The sequence below is a fragment of the Musca domestica genome, unplaced genomic scaffold, assembly GCF_030504385.1.
Source record: "Musca domestica strain aabys unplaced genomic scaffold, Musca_domestica.polishedcontigs.V.1.1 14, whole genome shotgun sequence".
In the NCBI taxonomy this organism is placed as follows: domain Eukaryota; kingdom Metazoa; phylum Arthropoda; class Insecta; order Diptera; family Muscidae; genus Musca; species Musca domestica.
The window spans coordinates 57,595-77,198 of NW_026712192.1; the positions used below are offsets into that span (position 1 = coordinate 57,595).

The 19,604-nt window shown below is 35.0% G+C and overlaps 1 protein-coding gene across 1 annotated transcript; it reads left to right on the forward strand.

The window, feature by feature from the left end:
* The first annotated feature begins 11,500 nt into the window (after positions 1 to 11,500).
* LOC101896026 (steroid receptor RNA activator 1) lies at positions 11,501 to 13,891 on the forward strand. The gene is made up of 2 exons (XM_005189148.4): positions 11,501 to 11,693; positions 11,826 to 13,891. The coding sequence occupies exons 1-2, from the start codon at positions 11,642 to 11,644 to the stop codon at positions 12,671 to 12,673; spliced, it is 900 nt and encodes a 299-aa protein (XP_005189205.2). The 5' UTR covers positions 11,501 to 11,641; the 3' UTR covers positions 12,674 to 13,891.
* Positions 13,892 to 19,604: the final 5,713 nt, after the last annotated feature.

The following is a 19,604-nucleotide window of genomic DNA, read 5'->3' on the forward strand; positions in this document are numbered from 1 at the left end:
AAAACCGGTAAAAAAAGTCTTAAATTCGGGCGGGGCCGACTTTATGATACCCTACACCACTTTGCTAATTTAGTAGAGTTCCGCATAACAATTAATGGTTTTTATGGGAGAATTCAATCATACACGCTATGATTATAATTATAAGGACTAAATATGCCGAAGCATTTGTATCTTTTAAATTCGGACTTGTATTTGTCCCATTTGGTGCACAATTAATTTGAAAACGGATAAAGATGTATATGGGAGCTATATCCGAATCGGAACCGATCTCGATAAAATTTAGCAAATGTATTTCTGAGCCGTATTTGATATATTTCGCCAAATATTGTTGTTACGGAGTGCATATGACGGCTGTGGGTAACAAATATAACAAATCGGATGAACAGTATATAGGGGAGCTATAGCTATATCTAAACCGATCTTCACCAAATTTGACATACTAGCATCTAGACTCAATTCGGTCGTAAGTGCCAAATTCCATTCCATTTGGACAAATATTAGACGTTTGGTTCACAATAAAAGGTAAATCGGACGAAGTTATATATGGGAGCTATATCCAAATCTGAACCGATTTCGATAAAATTTAGCAAATGTATTTCTGAGCTGTGTTTGCTATATTTCCCCAAATATTGTTGTTACAGAGTGCATACTACGGTTGTGGATAACAAATATAACAAATCGGATGAACAGTATATATGGGAGCTATAGCTATATCTGAACCGATCTTCACCAAATTTGACATAATAGCTTCTAGACTCAATTCGGTCGTAAGTGCCAAATTCCATCCCTTTTGGACAAACATTAGACATTTGGTGCACAATAAAAGGTAAATCGGACGAAGTTATATATGGGAGCTATATCCAAATTTGAACCGATGTCGATAAAATTTGGCAAATGTATTTCTGAGCTGTATTTGCTATATTTCCCCAAATATTGTTGTTACAGAGTGCATATTACGGCTGCGGAGGACTAAAATAACAAATCGGATGAATAATATATATAGGAGCTATAGCTATATCTGAACCGATCTCGATCAAATTTGGCATACTTATTTTCAGGCCTAATTTGGTAGTATGTGCCAAATTCCATACTATTCGGGCTGATATTACACGTAAAAGTAAATCGGACGAAGTTATATATGGGAGCTATATCCAAATCTGGACCGATCTCGATAAAATTTAGCAAATGTATTTCTGAGCTGTATTTGATACATTTCCCTAAATATTGTTGTTACAGAGTGCATATTACGGCTGCGGAGGACAAAAATAACAAATCGGAAGAACAATATATATGGTAGCTATAGCTATATCTGAACCGATTTCGATCAAATTTGGCATACTTATTTTCAAGCCTAATTTGGTAGTATGTGCAAAATTCCATACGATTCGGGCTGATATTACACGTTTGGTGCACAATACAAAGCAAATCGGACGAAGATATATATGAGAGCTATATCCAAATTTTGACCGATTATCTCCAATTTCAATAGGGTTCGTTCTTGGGCCAAACAAATGATTTGTGCAAAATTTCTTCTGGATAGGGCAATAAATGCGACCTGTACTTTGTTTACAAAAATACATGGACAGACGGACGAACGGACATGCATAAATCGACTCAGAATGTGATTCTATGCAGATCATCAAAAGGAACTATGGGCCTATTGTTCGGGATTCCATAATATTTTTTTGTTGCAAAATGGTCAGGCTTAATCCCTTTTATTTTCGTTTTTATAAAAACAACGTTTGTTTATTAGTGGAGAACTGTGGTAATGTTTATGAATACCCCAGACAAAAGCCAAGGGAACTGATGATGATAGGTGGCTATTTCCGAAACCTAGGTATTCCCTGCCTTAAGTCCTGGCAAACATTACCATCGTTCTCCACTAATAAACAAACGTTGTTTTTATAAAAAACGACAATAAAGGGATTAAGGGATTTTGCATCAAGAGAAAAAAAAATCGAACCCTCTGGACTTGGACTAAAATTGTTATATCCATTACTTATTCTTCAAGTAAATCCTCTTAAAGTAGGTTAACCCTACAAAAAGTTCTAACATAAATTTAGTATTATATCTTTTTTCAGAATCAGCTAGAATTTTCCTGTAATTATTGGAAAATTTTTAATTTTGTCACACAGTGTGCTAAGGGAGGCCACACTGTTTCCTCATGCTCACATCCGCTCTTTTCTTTTTGCTCTGCTACTTTAAAGTTTCATCCAAAACAAAAAAAAACGAAAATAATGCTGCTCGTCCTACTTATTCTAATTATATTTCAATGTTAAACAAATTTACACATGCCTCTCGAGAGGCATGTCTACATGAATGATTGTCCTACCATCATCATCATCGTCATTGTAGTCTCTTTCTCATTGTTCTCATTAAAGATAATTGGATATGTACGTACACATGTGTGTGTGTGTTTACAACATTTTGAGTTGATATTAAAATATATGTATTTTCTATTTATAATTTTGAAATCAACTTGAATTTATAATTTTTGGAAGAAGAAATAAACATTTAAAATATTTAATAAACATTTTTTAAAGATTACACCACGAGACGATTTGGGTGGAAATACATAAAGCGCTTATCTGGCTGGCGTAAGTCATCGGCTGGCTTCTTCGGAAATGAACAAAGGAGCCCAGGGCCAATATTCGAACTATGTCAACCTAAAACTACTTTGTTCATCTACGAAGAAGCAAGACGATGACTAACACTGCCTTTACACGGTGCAATTTTTAGCTGGCATTTTTATCATTTCTCTTTTAAAATTTCTGCGTAAATCTTCGCGCCTTTACACGGTGGCATTTTACGATAATAGTGCTTTCGTATAGAGCTAATTGTTTGTAACAGATATTTATAAAGAAGTGATTTAAAATTAAATGTGTGAATCTAAAGAAGAAATGATGGAAAAAGTTATTGAGGTATTAAATATTGCATTATTAACTTTTATTTTAACTTTTTTTTTTACTTTTTAATACTTCCAATTAATTTTCATATAATTCACTATACAATTCAATCACTAAAAACATCACATCATAATAAAAGAAACGCATCAAAAATTACAATAAAGAAACGATATGAAATGTCAAAATCATAAAAAATTCGGAAGAAGCAAAAGGAGAAATGCAAAGAAAATGGCATGTAACCCTGTGCGGTGGCTTATCGTGCCATTTTTCCTTCTATCCTTGTCTCTCTACACCTTTTATCAACAAAAAAAAAATGGCATGGTTAAAAAAATGTCACCGTGTAAAGGCAGTGTTAAGCCAGCCTAATATGCTCTTTATGTATTTGCAGCCTTATTTTCAATGGTAGAAGAATACAGGTAGATTCATCAACGGGTGGGAACATAGATATGTCAAATTTTTGTTAAATAATTGTTCAAAAATAAGTATATTTTTATAGGTTTTCTTATACGACACCTATTGGAGGTTATTAAAATTTTTCAAATTCTTACAAGTTTGAATAATTTTTCATTAAAAATTTTCAATTTCAAGATTGGTTTGACAGTTCATTGTCCCAGTAGCTGTGTCGATGCGACTACCTGTATTCTTCTACCATATGATATTTTCATAATCTTAAAGTACGTTTAAATACCATCTTCAAGTACGATTACAGGGAGGGATAAAAAAACTACAACAAACTCAAACGCCATAATTTTTACATTTTTTTAAATTTTATTGAACGAAAACAAAAAATGTCGGAAATAACATCAAATTTTGGAATAAGTATAGATTTGTTCGAATCGCTTACATTTGGCACGAATTTTGCCTTCAAACGGCAAATGAAACCGTCACACGCTGCCCGAATGTTGCTCTGCGGTATTTTGGTCCATCCCCGGCGAAGCGCTTGTTTGAGGTTATCGACACTTTGATATTTTTTAGTGCCAACCTTGCTTTCCAAAATACTCCAGACACAATAGTCCAACGGATTGGTATCCGGAGATTTTGGTGGCCAATGTGCGCTGGAAATGAAGCGAGGAACCTCATTTTGTAACCATTCTTTCGTAACTATTCTTTCGTAACCATGAGTGCGATGGTGGTGAGTCCTGTTGGAATGTACAAGGTCTGCGGCCAAAATGTTTGCGTGTCCAAGGCTTTAATACATCCTCCAGAATTCTGAGTCCTATTGCAATGTCCAAGGTTTGCGGCTAAAATGTTGCGTGTCCAAGGCTTTAATACACTCTCCAGAATATTTTCACGGTAGTATTCGGCATTTATTCTGATGCCATGGTCCATTAATACGAGCGGAGAGCGACCATCGGCTGTTATGGCGGTCCACTCCCTCACCATGGCCGGCTCTTGAGTGTCTGGTCTGGTGGCCAACCGAAGGTGCACATTTTCAGCTCCTCCAACCTCTTTGGCAAGTAAACACGATCATTTTTGTTTACAAACTGCTGGACAACGAATGTTTTCTCATCGGAGAAAACCAAATTCGGCAGTTCACCATTTTCGGCCAAGCGAAGCAACTCTTTAGCTCTTTTGAGTCTATTTCCTTTCTGTTGCGGTGTAAGTTCTTGCACTTTTTGGAATTTCAATGGCTTTACCCGAGCTCATTTTTCAATATTTGCCGAATGGAATCTTGCAATATTTTCCGATCATGAGCCATTTTTCGGCGGGTTTTGATCAAGTCGCTTCTTCGCTTTTCGAACCAATTCTGCTGATGTTGCTGTTTTCTTACGTCAACTTCCTTCAAGTAGGGCTACGCTACCAGTATTACAATCGAGTAACGAGCGATGATACGAGACACAAAAGATTTATTCACATTTAAATGCTGGAGTGCCCTCACGATAGCCACTTGTGGTCTTGCAGTCAAATATAAAGAAATCATGCTTGAATTCTATCACAAATAACTTTTTTTCTGGAAAGTTCTCACCAAAATGCTTTTGTACGCGTGTAAACAATATAATGAGCTGTCACTGGAATAATTTTAACCACTGTCGGACGAGTGGCTTAGAAATGACAGCAGTCTGAAGTTGGTTGCAGTTTTTTCATCTCACCCAGTATCTGTCATAACTTGCGAAACAATTCGGCGATTATTTTAAACTTGCTATTCCTAAATATTTTTCTTAACAAGAAATCTCATATAAATATGTAATTTATCGGAATTTATGATTTCGCATAAAAGTGAATATAAATGTTCGATTTTCCCTCAAATTTCGCACATACCAATATTTATACCCTACACCACATTGTGGTAAGGGTATTATGTCTTTGTACATTTGTTTATAACATGGAGAAGGAAGCGAGATAGACCCATAGTTACTTTTGAGGATCTCCATAGAATGACTTTCTGAGTTGATTTATGCATGTCAGTCCGTCCGTCCGTCTGTCCATGTATTCCTGTGAACAAAATGCAGGTCGCATTTATTATCCGATTGAGATGAAATTTTCCAAACAACATTTGTTTGGCCCAAGGACGAATCCTATTGAAATTGGAGATAATCGGTAAAAATTTAGATATAGCTCCCATATTTATCTTCGTCCGATTTTCTTTGTATTGTACACCAAACGTGTAATATCACCCCGAATAGTATGGAATTTTGCATATACAACCAAATTAGGCCTGAAAATAAGTATGCCAAATTTGATCGAAATCGGTTTAGATATAGCTATAGCTCCCATATATATTGTGCATCCGATTTATTATTTTTGTCCTCCGCAGCCGTAATATGCACTCTGTAACAACAATATTTGGGGAAACATAGCAAATACAGCTCAGAAATGCATTTGCTAAATTTTATCGAGATCGGTTCAGATTTGGATATAGCTTCCATATATAACTTCGTCCGATTTACCTTTTATTGTGCACCAAACGTCTAATATTTGTCCAAATGGGGTGGAATTTGGCACTTACGACCGAATTGAGTCTAGAAGCTAGTATGTCAAATTTGGAGAAGATCGGTTCAGATATAGCTATAGCTTCCATATATATATTGTCCATCCGATTTGTTATATTTGTTACCCACAGCCGTAATATGCACTCCGTAACAACGATATTCAGGGAAATATATCAAATACAGCTCAGAAATATCTTTGCCAAATTTTATCGAGATCGGTTCTGATTTGGATATAGCTCCCATATATATCTTTATCCGATTTCAAATTAATTTTGCACCAAATGGACAATACGAGTCCGAATTTAAAAGATACAAATGCTTAGGTCCTTTGTACTTTAAATAAAAATTATAATCATAGTGTGTATGATTAAATTCTCCCATAAAAACTTTTAATTGTTATGTGGAGCTCTACTAAATTAGCAAAGTGGTGGAGGGTATCATAAAGTCGACCCGACCGACTTTAGGACTTTCTTTACTGGTTTTATCTGTATTTGATGATGTATGAAAATGGAACACTTCGGTCCGCTATATCTGGTACCTCACGCATATTTCCACATTTTCCAAAAAATTTCCACATATCTTATATTAAGTATAGGAAGTAGTCGATAGAGTTCAAATCTGGCACGTTGTAATATTTATATCATTCTTAGGTCACATACAAATTGTCAATATTGGCCAACTGTTTCAAACCCTATCCCATAAAGGGTCAACAGTTTGAATAATCATAACTTATGGCTGGGGGTATTCATCTGCCGGCAAAACCGACTGATATTATTTTACTTGTTTTAAATATTGTTTTCATTTTGTTTTATCATCATAATAATGATTATTAATTTATTATTGTCATTATTACCATGTGTCGGTTCTATCCAATTTCAAATGACACAGAATTCTTTATTTTGCAGAATCCACACAATTTCCCCTTATGGATTTCCCCTTAAATAAGCTTAGAAAATAAAAATATTGATAAGCTAAAAAGTTCATTGGAGCGGGAAAAGTTGAGACACCAATCAATGACAATGATACGGTATACAATAATGCTTCTAAAACAAAACAGTTTGACAAGCACTGAAATTAAAATTTGGCTGAATAGAATGTAACCAACACAATACTTTCACTAATCTATTACAATTATAGAAAAGAAAGACTTAGTTTTATGGTTTCTAACTTAGCTATAAAACAGAAATTGTTATAAAATTATCGACACATAAAATTATTGCATTCCAGGTTTTATGGTAAAGTTCGACTGTTTTACCATTTACGTCTTTAGAACAATCATCAATTTATGGCAAGTTCATCATATTTATTATAACACATTTGATTTTAAACAAATCTATAGAATAAGAGTGATGTTTTACCTCAATCTTATTCTATAGATTTGTTTAAAATCAAATGTGTTATAATAAATATGATGAACTTGCCATAAATTGACTTTTTTGGTGTACACTGTATTATCGGCACTTTTAGAAGTATAAAATACTGTACTACCACCAAATATCAATCATTGTTATCATCCCTAACTGTTTGCTGTGGAAGTAACAGCATTACCTTAAACAACTAATACCAAGTTCACATGTTGCATGAATCGACATCTATTCTAGTTTCAAACCGTAATTATGAAACATCGACTTGCAAGATAATTTTTTGTTCATGTTTCATTTTAATAACAGACCGTTGTGGAATTCTCTAACTCATTTTTGAGTTACCGAAATTCAAAGTCTATAATTTCACTAATTAAAGAAATTTGTCGGTTAGTTAGCTACGAAATCAAAGTTCAAACCTACCATAGATACCAATGTTGTCAACTTTAATTTATTTTTTATATCAACATTTTGGGTCTCAAAGTTACCGATTTTTCTAGTAGTAGAAGGTAGAAAACTTAATTAAATTCTCATGTTCGATTTCTAAAAAAATTTAAACTAGTCAAATAGTATCAGTCGGTTTTGCCGACAGATGTATACCCCAGCCTTGACTTAAGGTACGGTCACACTGGGCAAATATTTGATCGAAATTTGTTTTCCCATATTTGACTGAACAAATGTAAAATTCATACAGAGTTGATTCGATGTTCACATTACAGTCAAATATTTGAAAGATTTTGTTTGTTCAAACAGTCACCAAATAGCGTCAAATAGTGCTATGGGGAAACATGTTTGACACATGTTCACATTCGTAAAATATATTTTCCCCATAAATTGTTTGATCAAACTATGAGGAAACATAAATTTATTTGGCCGAGAGAAATAGACAGAGAGAGTGAAAGAGAGACATAAAGAAAATGGAGTTTCGGGTATAATTTATTTGGAGAAGGGAAGCAAATGACCAGCTGTTGTGGAATAAATTCCTTGTCAGAACATTTTTTTTTCATTTTTGTATGTTTGTATCACGGTAGAAGAATACTGGTAGTCGCATCGACATAGCTGCTGGGACAATGAACCGACAAACAATAATGAATGAAATATTATTGAAATTTGTAAAAATTGTTGAAAAATACATATCATTGCGTAAAAGAAAACATAGAAAAATCTTCTTATTTTTGTCAAAACAATTAAAAATGTTTGACATATCAATGTTTCAAGCGTTGATGCATCTACCTATATCCTATTCCTGAACCTGCAAGAATCTACTAGTTTGTCAATTTTCTTCGATATAATAAAGGGAAAATCGGTAATCTAGTAAAAACTTTTACATCTTGCAGTTCTGGAACAGACCATATATTAAATTTTTACTAAACATTCAAATTCAGTTAATTCAAAAATATCAAATAAACAATACCACCTATTTTATTCGTTTGCTTTTCTATTCATTAAACATCATGTTACAAATGCTCCTGTTCTTAAACCAAAATGCTGCCCAATGTTTTAAACTGATATTTTTCCTTGTTTGACCTTACAAAACATTTGCACCGTCAAATAAATGTTTGACCAAAAAAGAGGAAAATAATTGATCATAGGTGTTCACATTATGGACACACTGGTCAAATTTTTGTTTTCTGGCAAATAATTTTGTTTTCCCAAAATTAGCTGTTTTTGTATTTACCGTCAAATAATATTTGGTGGTCAGATTGTGACAAAGAAATATTTGACATTTTTCGTCAAATATTTGCTCAATGTGAACTTACCTTTATGATTATTGAAACACTTGACTCTTTATTGGGGAGGTTCCGAAACAGTTAGCCAATATCGACCAATTCGTATCTGACCTTAGACTGATATAAATATTACAACGTGACATATTTGGACTATATCGACTATTTCCTGGACTTTATATGAGATATGTGCAAAATTTTTTGGAAAATGTGGAAATATGCCTGAGGTAACAGATATAGTGGACAGGAGTGTTCCGTCTTCATACTTCATCTAAAGCAGAAAAATTTTTTGGTATGTGCAACATTTGAAGGAAATCGAACATTTATATTTAATATTATTCGAATTCATAAATTTCGATAAATTACATATTCACATCAGATTTCAGGTTAAGAGGAATATTTAGGTTTTTTTTTCGAAATTTTGACCCGAAAGTCCGAGTTCAAGACCCGGGCTGGACCCGGATCCACTTACCCGATATAGACAGTATACGTATCCAACATGTGGTCACATGATGGGATAAGTGGTCACGGTTCGGAAGTTATAGTCAAATTATTGATTTTTTGGAACCGATTTTTTTATAAAACCCCCAAAAAGTCGAAAAAGGCCCATTATGGGGGTCATAAAAATGGATACCAAATTATAGCTGAAACTCTCCAAAATGCTACAATTTGCGCTAATACTTTTTTCGGGTCCAGAAATATAGGTATTTTACCAAACTAGAGTTAAGCCATATTTAGATATAGCAAGTTGTAAAGAATCGCCGACTTGTTATGACAGCTATAAGTATTGAAAGTTGTGTCTCTTTGTAGGTGAGGTACCAGAATGGGTTGAAAGATATATGTCATTGAGATGTGCCAAGTCTGAATGGAATCAGACGTTATTTTCACGTTTTATGAGCTTCATGAATATTCAAAATTTTGACTCTTTGTGGGGGAGGTACAAGAAGGAGTGGTCTGATATATTCCATCTTTACACCAGGCCTTGGGTTAATAAAAAAATATTGTAATGTGTGTAATTTGAACATAGTCAGACTCTTACATAACATTTTATAAGAGTTATAATTATTCAAATTTTTGAACCTTTGTAGGGGAGGCACTTGGTGGAGTGGACCGATATTGTCCATTTTCGCACCTGACCTGGCATTGATGCAAATATTAGGATTTGCAAAGTTGGAGCAAAATCGGATGATCCTTTCTCTTTCTGTGCAGTAAATTATTTTTATTGAAAATGTTGATATTTTGTGGGGGAGGTACCAGAAGGAGTGGACCGGTTTTGTCCATCTCCGATCTCGAACTAAGTTTGACAATAATATTACGATGTACCAAGTTTGGACGAAATCGGATACTCCCTTCAAGAGTTATCGTGCGCACCAGCCAGACAGACGGACATCCCCAGATCGAATCCTGAAACGGATTTGGTCCAAGAAGTATGTTTTGGCCGTATCAGCTGAAAAAGTAGTAGTAGAAAACGTAATTAAATTCTAGTGTTCAATTTCTAAAAAATTAAAATCATCGATAAAAAATTAAGTTTACAACGTTTTTTTTTTTTAATATTCGAATGGAAATAGAATATGTTTTTTGATCAATGGAAACGCGATATAAACTTTCACAACCCAACTTTGGCATGGAAAATGCATGGTAGAAAAATACAGGTAGATGCATCAACGCTTGGGAGCATTGATGTGTCAAAAATTTTTAAATTTCTTTTCAAATATAAGTAGATTTTTATATGTTTTCTTATACGACGTCATTCGGAGGTTATTATAAAAGGCCTTTTTCAACAATTTTTACAAATTTAAATAATTTTTCATTCAACATTTTCAATTCCAAAATTCGTTTGAAAGTTCATTGCCCCAGCAGCTGCGTCGATGCGTCTACCTATATTCTTCTACCATGGGAAAATGGTACAATTATAACAAGGTAGGGTAGAATGATTAAATTTGAAAAGCACATCCCTGAAGCTAGAGTCCTACAAATTTAACAATATTTTTATCTTACACATTTCACCCAATATTTGAATTGAATTTGTGATTTTTTTATACGACGCAAATCGGAGGTTGTTATGACATGCATTTTTCAACAATTTTTACAAATTTCAAACATTTTTCATTTTCAATTTCAAAATCGGTTTGACAGTTCAATATCTCAGCAGCTGTGTCGATGCGACTAACTCATGGTAAAAGAATACAGGTAGTCGCATCGACACAGCTGCTGGGACAATGAACTGTCAAACCGATTTTGGAATTGAAAATGTTGAATGAAAAATTATTGAAATTTGTAAAAATTGTTGAAAAATTCATATTATAACAACCACCGATTTGCGTCGCATAAGAAAAAAATTTAAAAATATAATTATTTTTGATAAAATATCTTAAATTGTTTGCCATATCAATGTTCCCAAGCGTTTATGCATCTACCTATATTCTTCTACCATAGACTAACTGTATTCTTTTACCATGTTTCAAAACAAGACATACAAAAACTGGTGTTACACAGTGTAATCTCGATAAACACTTAAAATTCCTTAATTCCCTAGTAGACTTGTAGATCCCTGTACTAGTTTGACGTTTTACTTTCCGAATATCTTAAGTCGACTTACCTATCCCTAACTTGCCCATCACTATTTCGTTGTACACGAACTTATTTTTGTTTTTTCGATTAAATTAGTGGAAAAATTGTTAAAAACTACGGCAACATCCAATTAAAAATCTCTGCAGATGGCTGATAAACCACCAACAGCTATGCCACCGGCCAGTGAACCATTTCCAGGTGCGATTCCACACTAACGATGTCAATGAGTAGAGAAAGAAGAACGACAACAAAAATACGGAATTGAAGCTGCTGGAATTTCAATGTCAATGAAAATGAATTCTATTCAATTGTGTTTTGTTTCTTTTGCAGGTTCACGGACACCCGGCTGGAATGATCCACCTCCACTACCCTACAATCCAATGTCAGCAGCGGCACCGGGACGACCTCGTATTAGTTTGAATAAACGTGTCGCCTATCCTCTACAAGGTTCTGTGACGTCAACAACTGCAACTACGAAACCCACGGCAGTGGTATTGCCAAATCAGTTGGCAGGAGGTATGCCATTGCCACCACCTCCAATGGCTGTAAATGCGGCAACGACTGCATCAATTATGCAACCTGTGGCTGTTGTCCATCCCATGCCTCCAATGATCCAGCAACAACAGCATTCGAGTAGTCAGCAGGAAACAATTGTTTTGCCAACGGATGCATTAGCGGTAAGTTTTCGCAATCTAAGAGAACGAGTTCCTTTGGTCCAGGAATCGGTGAATGTTAGGCGGGAAGAAATTGAACGACGTCTGGGCATCATTGAGCAACTATGGCAAACCGGCAATTTGAGTGAGGCTGTTAAGCAGAAAATCTATAAATTGAGCTTAGCCGTTGAACGTGGCGCCCACAATGAGGCTATGGAAATATATACATCATTGGTGGCCAATCATGCAAATGAGTGTACATCGTGGGCCATAACACTGAGACACATTGTTTTGACAATAGCACCAACGCCGACACCAATGGCTGCTACATCAACGGTCCCAAGTGCTGAACCCATAAATGTAGTTGCACCCAATAATAGCAGCAACACCAACATTAGTAATCCAACGAATTTAGTTTCCGCAATACCCACCATGTCAGTGACCGCCATGCCACGTCCAACGAATTCGAATGAAGGAGTAGAGGGAAATACAACTGCACCAATATCAAGGATTCAGCATATATGATAAGCAGTGAGCGGTGGAGAAGTGCTACCACAGGCCCCCCTCAAAATATAGGATAGGCAAACCTATTTTTTTTTTTTAATTTATAAATTTTACTTCCAACATGAATGTGTGTTTGTGTGAATGTATTTAAACGCTTTTAAGGCAAGCAGAAGAAAAAAAAACAAACGAAAAGAAAGTTTTAAACTTTTTGGTATTACGAGAAAAAAAGAAAGAAAAACAATAACAACAGGAAATATATTCTACCACTAATAAATGATGCTATTTGCTGGATATTTTACACCCAATTACACTCCCTTTATTTGGAGTAACAGAAGTTTGGTGGTATTGGCTTTCAAAGAGCGTTATATTTATCAGTTTTGAAAATTTTTAAATTGTATTATTAGCAACAAGCTCCTCACAGGGGAACGTTGTTTTCATAGTTTATCATTACACTTCTGTAGCTCCAATTTTATTCCTCCATTATGTATTCTTTTCCAACAATAATAGTATAGAACAGCATTTAATTATGAAATCAAAAAACGCAATTACTTAGCAATGCATTTTCCGTTTATGAGTTTGAACTCTACTGGCCGTTTGATGCGCAGAGCTTCGAAGTCCAAATATAACTAGAAATAATTATTATGTATTTGATAAAGATATTACATGGAAGATATTTTGTGAGCAAAACTTTGTCCAGGCAAAAGATTCTCGTGTATTCACATATGATCCAAAAGGCTATGCTGGTAAACTACTTAATTTTTCGATATATCCACTAATAATTTATCAGTTATTAAATCCGTAGAAGACATTTATCCAATTTCTACATGCTGTAGGATCTGTATTTATTGTGAGAATGTAAATGCCAGGACAAAAGCCTTCGCCTATTTCCTCCCAAAAAAGTATATCCTCTCCGCCATCACAGATCTTCAAACTCGTAAGGGTAATTCGTGCTAGTACTATAAGAATCAAATCGAAAACTCGATTCTCCATCTTTTCTTATTACTTTTTTTTGCAATTTTCTTTGTGTATTATAGTTTTCTTTTATTGTATATTTTTCTTTTTAATTTGCAATTAGATTATTTTATGCATTTAATGAAAATTAAGAAAGAAACAAATAAAAACATATTACTTGGATCCAAAAAGATCCTTGATGATAATTGTGTAAAATTTCCCTCATCCTTCCTAACTTCAACTCTACTTAAATTGTCTGACATAATAAAGATTAAGTGAAAAATTAAATTTGAGTTTTATTTTGCATTTAGGAATGGTAACAATTAGAATACAATGAGGTTATGAATTAATACACCGAACATTAGCCCACTTTGATTTTATTAGAAATGTGCCCTTCCTGAAAAAGTTATACATTTAAATGAGATATTGAATGTTAAAGAAAAACAAGTAAAATAGGATCAGTCGGTTTTGCAGACTAACCCCGGCCTTGAGTTAGGTTTTTTCAAACTGTTGACCCTTTATGGGTGAGGTTCCGAAGCAGTTCTCCGATATTGACCAATACGTATGTGACCTTAGACTGATAAAAAAATTACAACGTACCAGATTTGGACAATATCGACTACTTCCTATACTTTATATGAGATATGTGCAAATTTTTGGAAAATGTGAAAATATGCGTGAGGTAACAGATATAGCGGACCGAAGCATTCCATTTTCATACTTCAAATAATACAGATAAAAATATTGGTGTGTACAAAATTACACGAAAATCGAACAATTATATTAAATTTTTTTGCGAAATCATGAATTCCATATTCATCTCCGGTTTCTGGTTGAGAGAAATATTTAGATATAGCAAGTTGTAAAGAATCGCCGACTTGTTTCGCAAGTTATGACAGATATAAGTATTGGAAATTATGACCCTTTGTGGGTGAGGTACCAGAAGGGGTTCGAAGATATATATGTATATCATCTTCACAACAGATCTTGCGTTAACAAAAATATTTGGATGTGTGAAATTTGAAAAGAATATGATACTAATCTCTATTTCTTTGAGCGTTGTGTTTTTTAAAAATCTTGAACCCTATGTGAGGGGGAGATACCAGAAGGAGTGGACCGTTATATCCCAATGTTACACCAGATCTGGTGTTAGTAAACATAATGGGATGCGCGAAATTTCGAAGAAAGCTGGAAGCTTATTTCGAATTTTATGATCGTTTTGGTTATTCAAAATGTTGACCCTTTGTGGGGGAGGTAGCAGAAGAAATGGTCCGATCTCTACCATTTTTATAACGGACTTTGCCAAAGAAATGTGGCAAATTGGAATGATATTGGATGTTAATTTCGCGTTTTATGAGCTTCATGGATATTCAACATTTTGACCTTTTTTTGGAGGAGGTACCAGAAGGAGTGGACCGTTATATCCCAATTTCACAGCAGATCTGCTGTTAGTAGACATAATGGGATGTGCGAATTTCGAAGAAAACCGGATGCTTATTTGGAATGTTATGATAGTTTTGACTATTCAAAATTATGACCCTTTGTGGGGGAGGTACCAGAAGGAGTGGATCGATATGTTCCATGTTCACACCAGAGCTTGGATTAATAAAAATATTGTGATGTGTGTAATCTGAAGAGAACCGGATGCTTATTTTGCTTTCTTTGAGAGTTTTGTTTTTCAAAATTTTGACCCTTTGTGGGAGAGGTACCAGAAGGAATGGTCCGATTTCCACCATCTTTATAACATATCTTGTGTTTATGGAAACATTGAGATGTGCCATGTCTGAATGGAATCGACTGTTACTCAAAATTTTGACCCTTTGTGGGGTGGATACCAGAAGGACTAGATTGATATACCCATCTTCACACCAGACCCTGTGTGTAATTTGAAGACAATAGGAAACTTACATCACATTATTCAAAATGTTGACCCTTTGTGGGGGAGGTACTTGACAGAGTGCACCGGCATTGTCCATTTTCGCAACTGATATAGCACTGAGGAAAAAATTTTAAGATTTGCAAAGTTGGAACAAAAACGGATTATCATTTATCTATGAAAATGTTGATATTTTGTGTGGGAGGTACCAGAAGGAGTGGACCGATATTGCCCATCTCCGAACTCGATCTAAGTTTGACAATAATAGGTGTGTCTGGTTACTTTTCCATCAGGAATTGTCCAGCAACTTCTTTCTGAGAGAGTAAGGTAGTTTTATTCTCTTTTGCAAGGAAAAGGCGAAAAGTAAACAGACGGTATTCCTGCAGAAGCTTGCAACTAATCAGCTGATTTGTCAAAACAAACCAATTTGTCCCCCATAAGGAGAATTAAAACAAAGAAGGCAATACTAATTTTACAAGTTTTTTAAATAAAATGTTGGAAATAGTCTTTTATTTTCTTATTACATATTAACATTTACGTTTTTCACAATTTGTAAAGTTGTTCTCCAAAAACTATTAGTCTTGCTAATTCCAAAAAAATATTTTCAAATTGAAAGCACAAAAATAAATAAACAAACAATAGAAAACATCTGATTGAATGTCGATGAATGAGAAGAAGAAGAGTTGCAAGTGATTACAAGAAGAAATTTGTCCAGCAAGAATTTGCAAACTCTCACTCATGATCCAAGTATAAGGTCCCCCTTCCAGTTCAGCTGATTACCCGACGATCTGTCAATTAAATTTGAATTCGCTGCAACAAAAACAAACTTCAAAACGATGGTAGAAGAATACAGGTAGTCGCATTGCATAGCTGCTGTGGCAATGAACTTTATGATACCCTACACCACTTTGCTAATTTAGTTGAGCTCCACTTAATAATTAAAAGTTTTTATGGGAGAATTCAATCATACACGCTATGATTATAAATATAATTTAAAATTCCAAGGACTAAATATGCCGAAGCATTTGTATCTTTTAAATTCGGACTTGTATTGCCCATTTGGTGCAAAATTAATTTGAAAACAGATAATGATATATATGGGAACTATATCCAAATCTGAACCGATCTCGATAAAATTTGGCAAAGATATTTCTGAACTGTATTTGATATATTTCTCTGAATATCGTTGTTACGGAGTGCATATTACGGCTGTAGGTAACAAATATAACAAATCGGATGAACAATATGTATGGGAGCTATAGCTGTTCGGTCGTATGTGCCAAATTCCATCCCATTTGGGCAAATATTAGACGTTTGGTGCACGATAAAAGGTAAATCAGACGAAGTTATATATGGAAGCTATATCCAAATTTGAACCGATCTCGATAAAACTTAGCAAAGGTATTTCTGAGCTGTATTTCATATATATTCCCAAAAATTGTTGTTACAGAAAGCATATTACTGCTGCGGAGGACAAAAATAACAAATCGGATGAAAAATATTAATGAGAGTTATAGCTATATCTGAACCGATTTCGATCAAATATGGCATACTTATTTTCAGGCATAATTTGGTTGTATGTGCAAAATTCCATACTATTCGGGCTGATATTACACGTTTGGTGCACAATAAACGGCAAATCGGACGAAGATATATATGGGAGCTATATCTAAATTTTTACCGATTATCTCAATCAATGGGGTTCGTCCTTGGTCCAAACAAATGTTGTTTGCAAAATTTCATCACAATCGGATAATAAATGCGACCTGCATTTTGTTCACAAGAATACATGGACAGACGGACGGTTTGGCGGTTCATTGTCCCAGCAGCTGCGTCGATGCGTCTACCTGTATTTTTCTACCATGTGTTATACACACAAAAAATGACAACAAACATATTCGCCACAAAATTCTTCTGTCAAGGCGAAAATATTTATTTTCGCCTCAAGCATGAATTTTGACATTTCATCTGGTAAAATAACAGCTGTTTTTAGATTAATTCGCTTGAAGGAAGACCTTATAATTGGGCCATGCTCTCACTGAAAGAACTGTCAAAATTTTTCTCCCCAACCGCTCTCTTTTGAAGAACTTTTGAGTTAACCGACGACTTCCAGTAACAATTTGTAACAATTGTTACAAATTTTAGGGTAACCAGACACACCTAATATTACGATGTACCAAGTTTGGATCAAATCGGATACTTCTTTCGACAGTTATCGTGCGCACCAGCCAGATAGACAGACGGATCTACGGACGGACATCGCTAGATCAACTCCAAATGTCCTGAAACGGATTTGGTCCAAAGAGACCTAGGGTATAAAACCTTCATTTCGATGAGGCCCGTTTTGGTCGTATCAAATGATATATACCCTCCCTCTCTAGCCACATGGCTGAGGGTATAAAAATATTATTTCAATGTAGGGGGGAGGGGTGGAGATTCGAAATACATCGCCACGTCACACATCGTTCTCTCGGAGTGCCATTACACTTCCAGTTCTCAGCATACATAGATTCGAAAGAAACCTTATTTTTTTAAATACTTGTAGCCTAGGCCCAGATGCCTGAGACCTTTAAGCTGGGAATACGTAAAGCGCTTATTTGGTTGGCTTAAGTCATAGGCTGGCTTCTTCGGAAATGAACAAAGGAGCCTAGGGTCAAAATCGAACTAAGTCAACCTAAAACTCCTTTGTTCCTCTACGAAGAAGCCAGACGATGACTTAAGCCAGTCAAATAAGCGCTTTATGTATTCCCAGCTTTACTTGTACGCTCCTTAATGTTCACCTGTCCTCAAAAAGATCATCAATAGTTGTGTTCCAGTACTTTTTTAGCGTTAAAACTAGCAGAAGAGAGAACAGTACAAAATGCCATTCTCATTTAGGTGTGCTCAACAAATAAGGGAACGGAAAATTAGCAGAAATACGATAAAATGTCAACATTCAAAATTCCAAAAGGAAACAGTCAAAATCGGACTGGTGAACCCTTACTGAAATGGACGCCAAAATTTAAAAAAATGAGTATTGAAAATAAGTTGAAATTAATAATTATTTTTGAATGCTGTTTATTTAGAAAGTTTTGTTTCAGAATGCGTTGAAGAGTATTTAGAGGTGGAGTTTTCTCAAATCCCAACCCCGGAGAAGCTGACATGGTTGGAGCCGCCGGTTTAATTAATGTTAAGGCTGGAAATACATAAAGAGCATATTTGGCTGGCTTAAGCCATCGGCTGGCTTCTTCGTAGATGAACAAAGGAGTTTTAGGTTGACTTAGTTCGATTTTGGCCCTGGGCTCCTTTGTTCATTTCCGAAGAAGCCAGCCGATGACTTAAGTCAGCCAGATAAGCGCTTTATGTATTTCCAGCTTAAGTCTGCTAGAAGACTAAATGCCACAAGTTGGGAAGACAGCCAACCTAAAAAATAAAAAGAACATGTTCAGTAATAAGCGAACATCATTGATTTTAAGCTTAATTTTTCAATTAACCTTTCACTAATTTTGCACTGTTTTCCAATACGTTTTCATCGTCTGATTCCTTATTCAGGTTGAAACATTTTTCAACCTTGTTAGCCCTGCCAAGTAAATGTCAAATTTACAATTTGCACATTTCTGCTCTGCCAAATTCATGTAGCTAAAACAAGCAGAAATGTGCACCACTCAGCGCCATTTTTTTTTTATCGAGAGAGCTGCAAGTTTTGCTAGTTTTTGGAGTACGGGAACGCGTTTTAGCAGAATTAGCACTAATTAGTACTAATTTGTAGGTTCTGGAACACAACTAATATTGGTGCCTCTGTCCTCATATGGGAACATTTGTTCAGTAGATACCCTAATGGGTATCGGCTATCGTAGTAAAAACATTCTTGTAGTTCTGGAACAGACGCTTGGAAACATTGATATGTCAAAATTTTTTAAATTTTTTTTTTCAAAAATAAGTAGATTTTTATACGTTTCTTATACGACGCCATCGGAGGTTGTTATGATGTGATTTTTTTTTCAATAATTTCTACAATTTTCCATTCAACATTTTCACTTCCAAAATTGGTTTGACAGGTTATTTTTCCAACAGCTGTGTCGTGGCGACTACCTGTATTCTTCTCCCTTTAACTCTTGTTTGTCTTTTTATTCAAAGAGTTTTCAA

Coding starts and splice junctions, on each gene's coding strand:
- LOC101896026 (XM_005189148.4), top strand. CDS start 11,642: ATGGCTGATAAACCACCAACAGCTATGCCACCGGCCAGTGAACCATTT. Junction 11,694..11,825: donor GGCCAGTGAACCATTTCCAG/GTGCGATTCCAC, acceptor TTTCTTTTGCAG/GTTCACGGACACCCGGCTGG.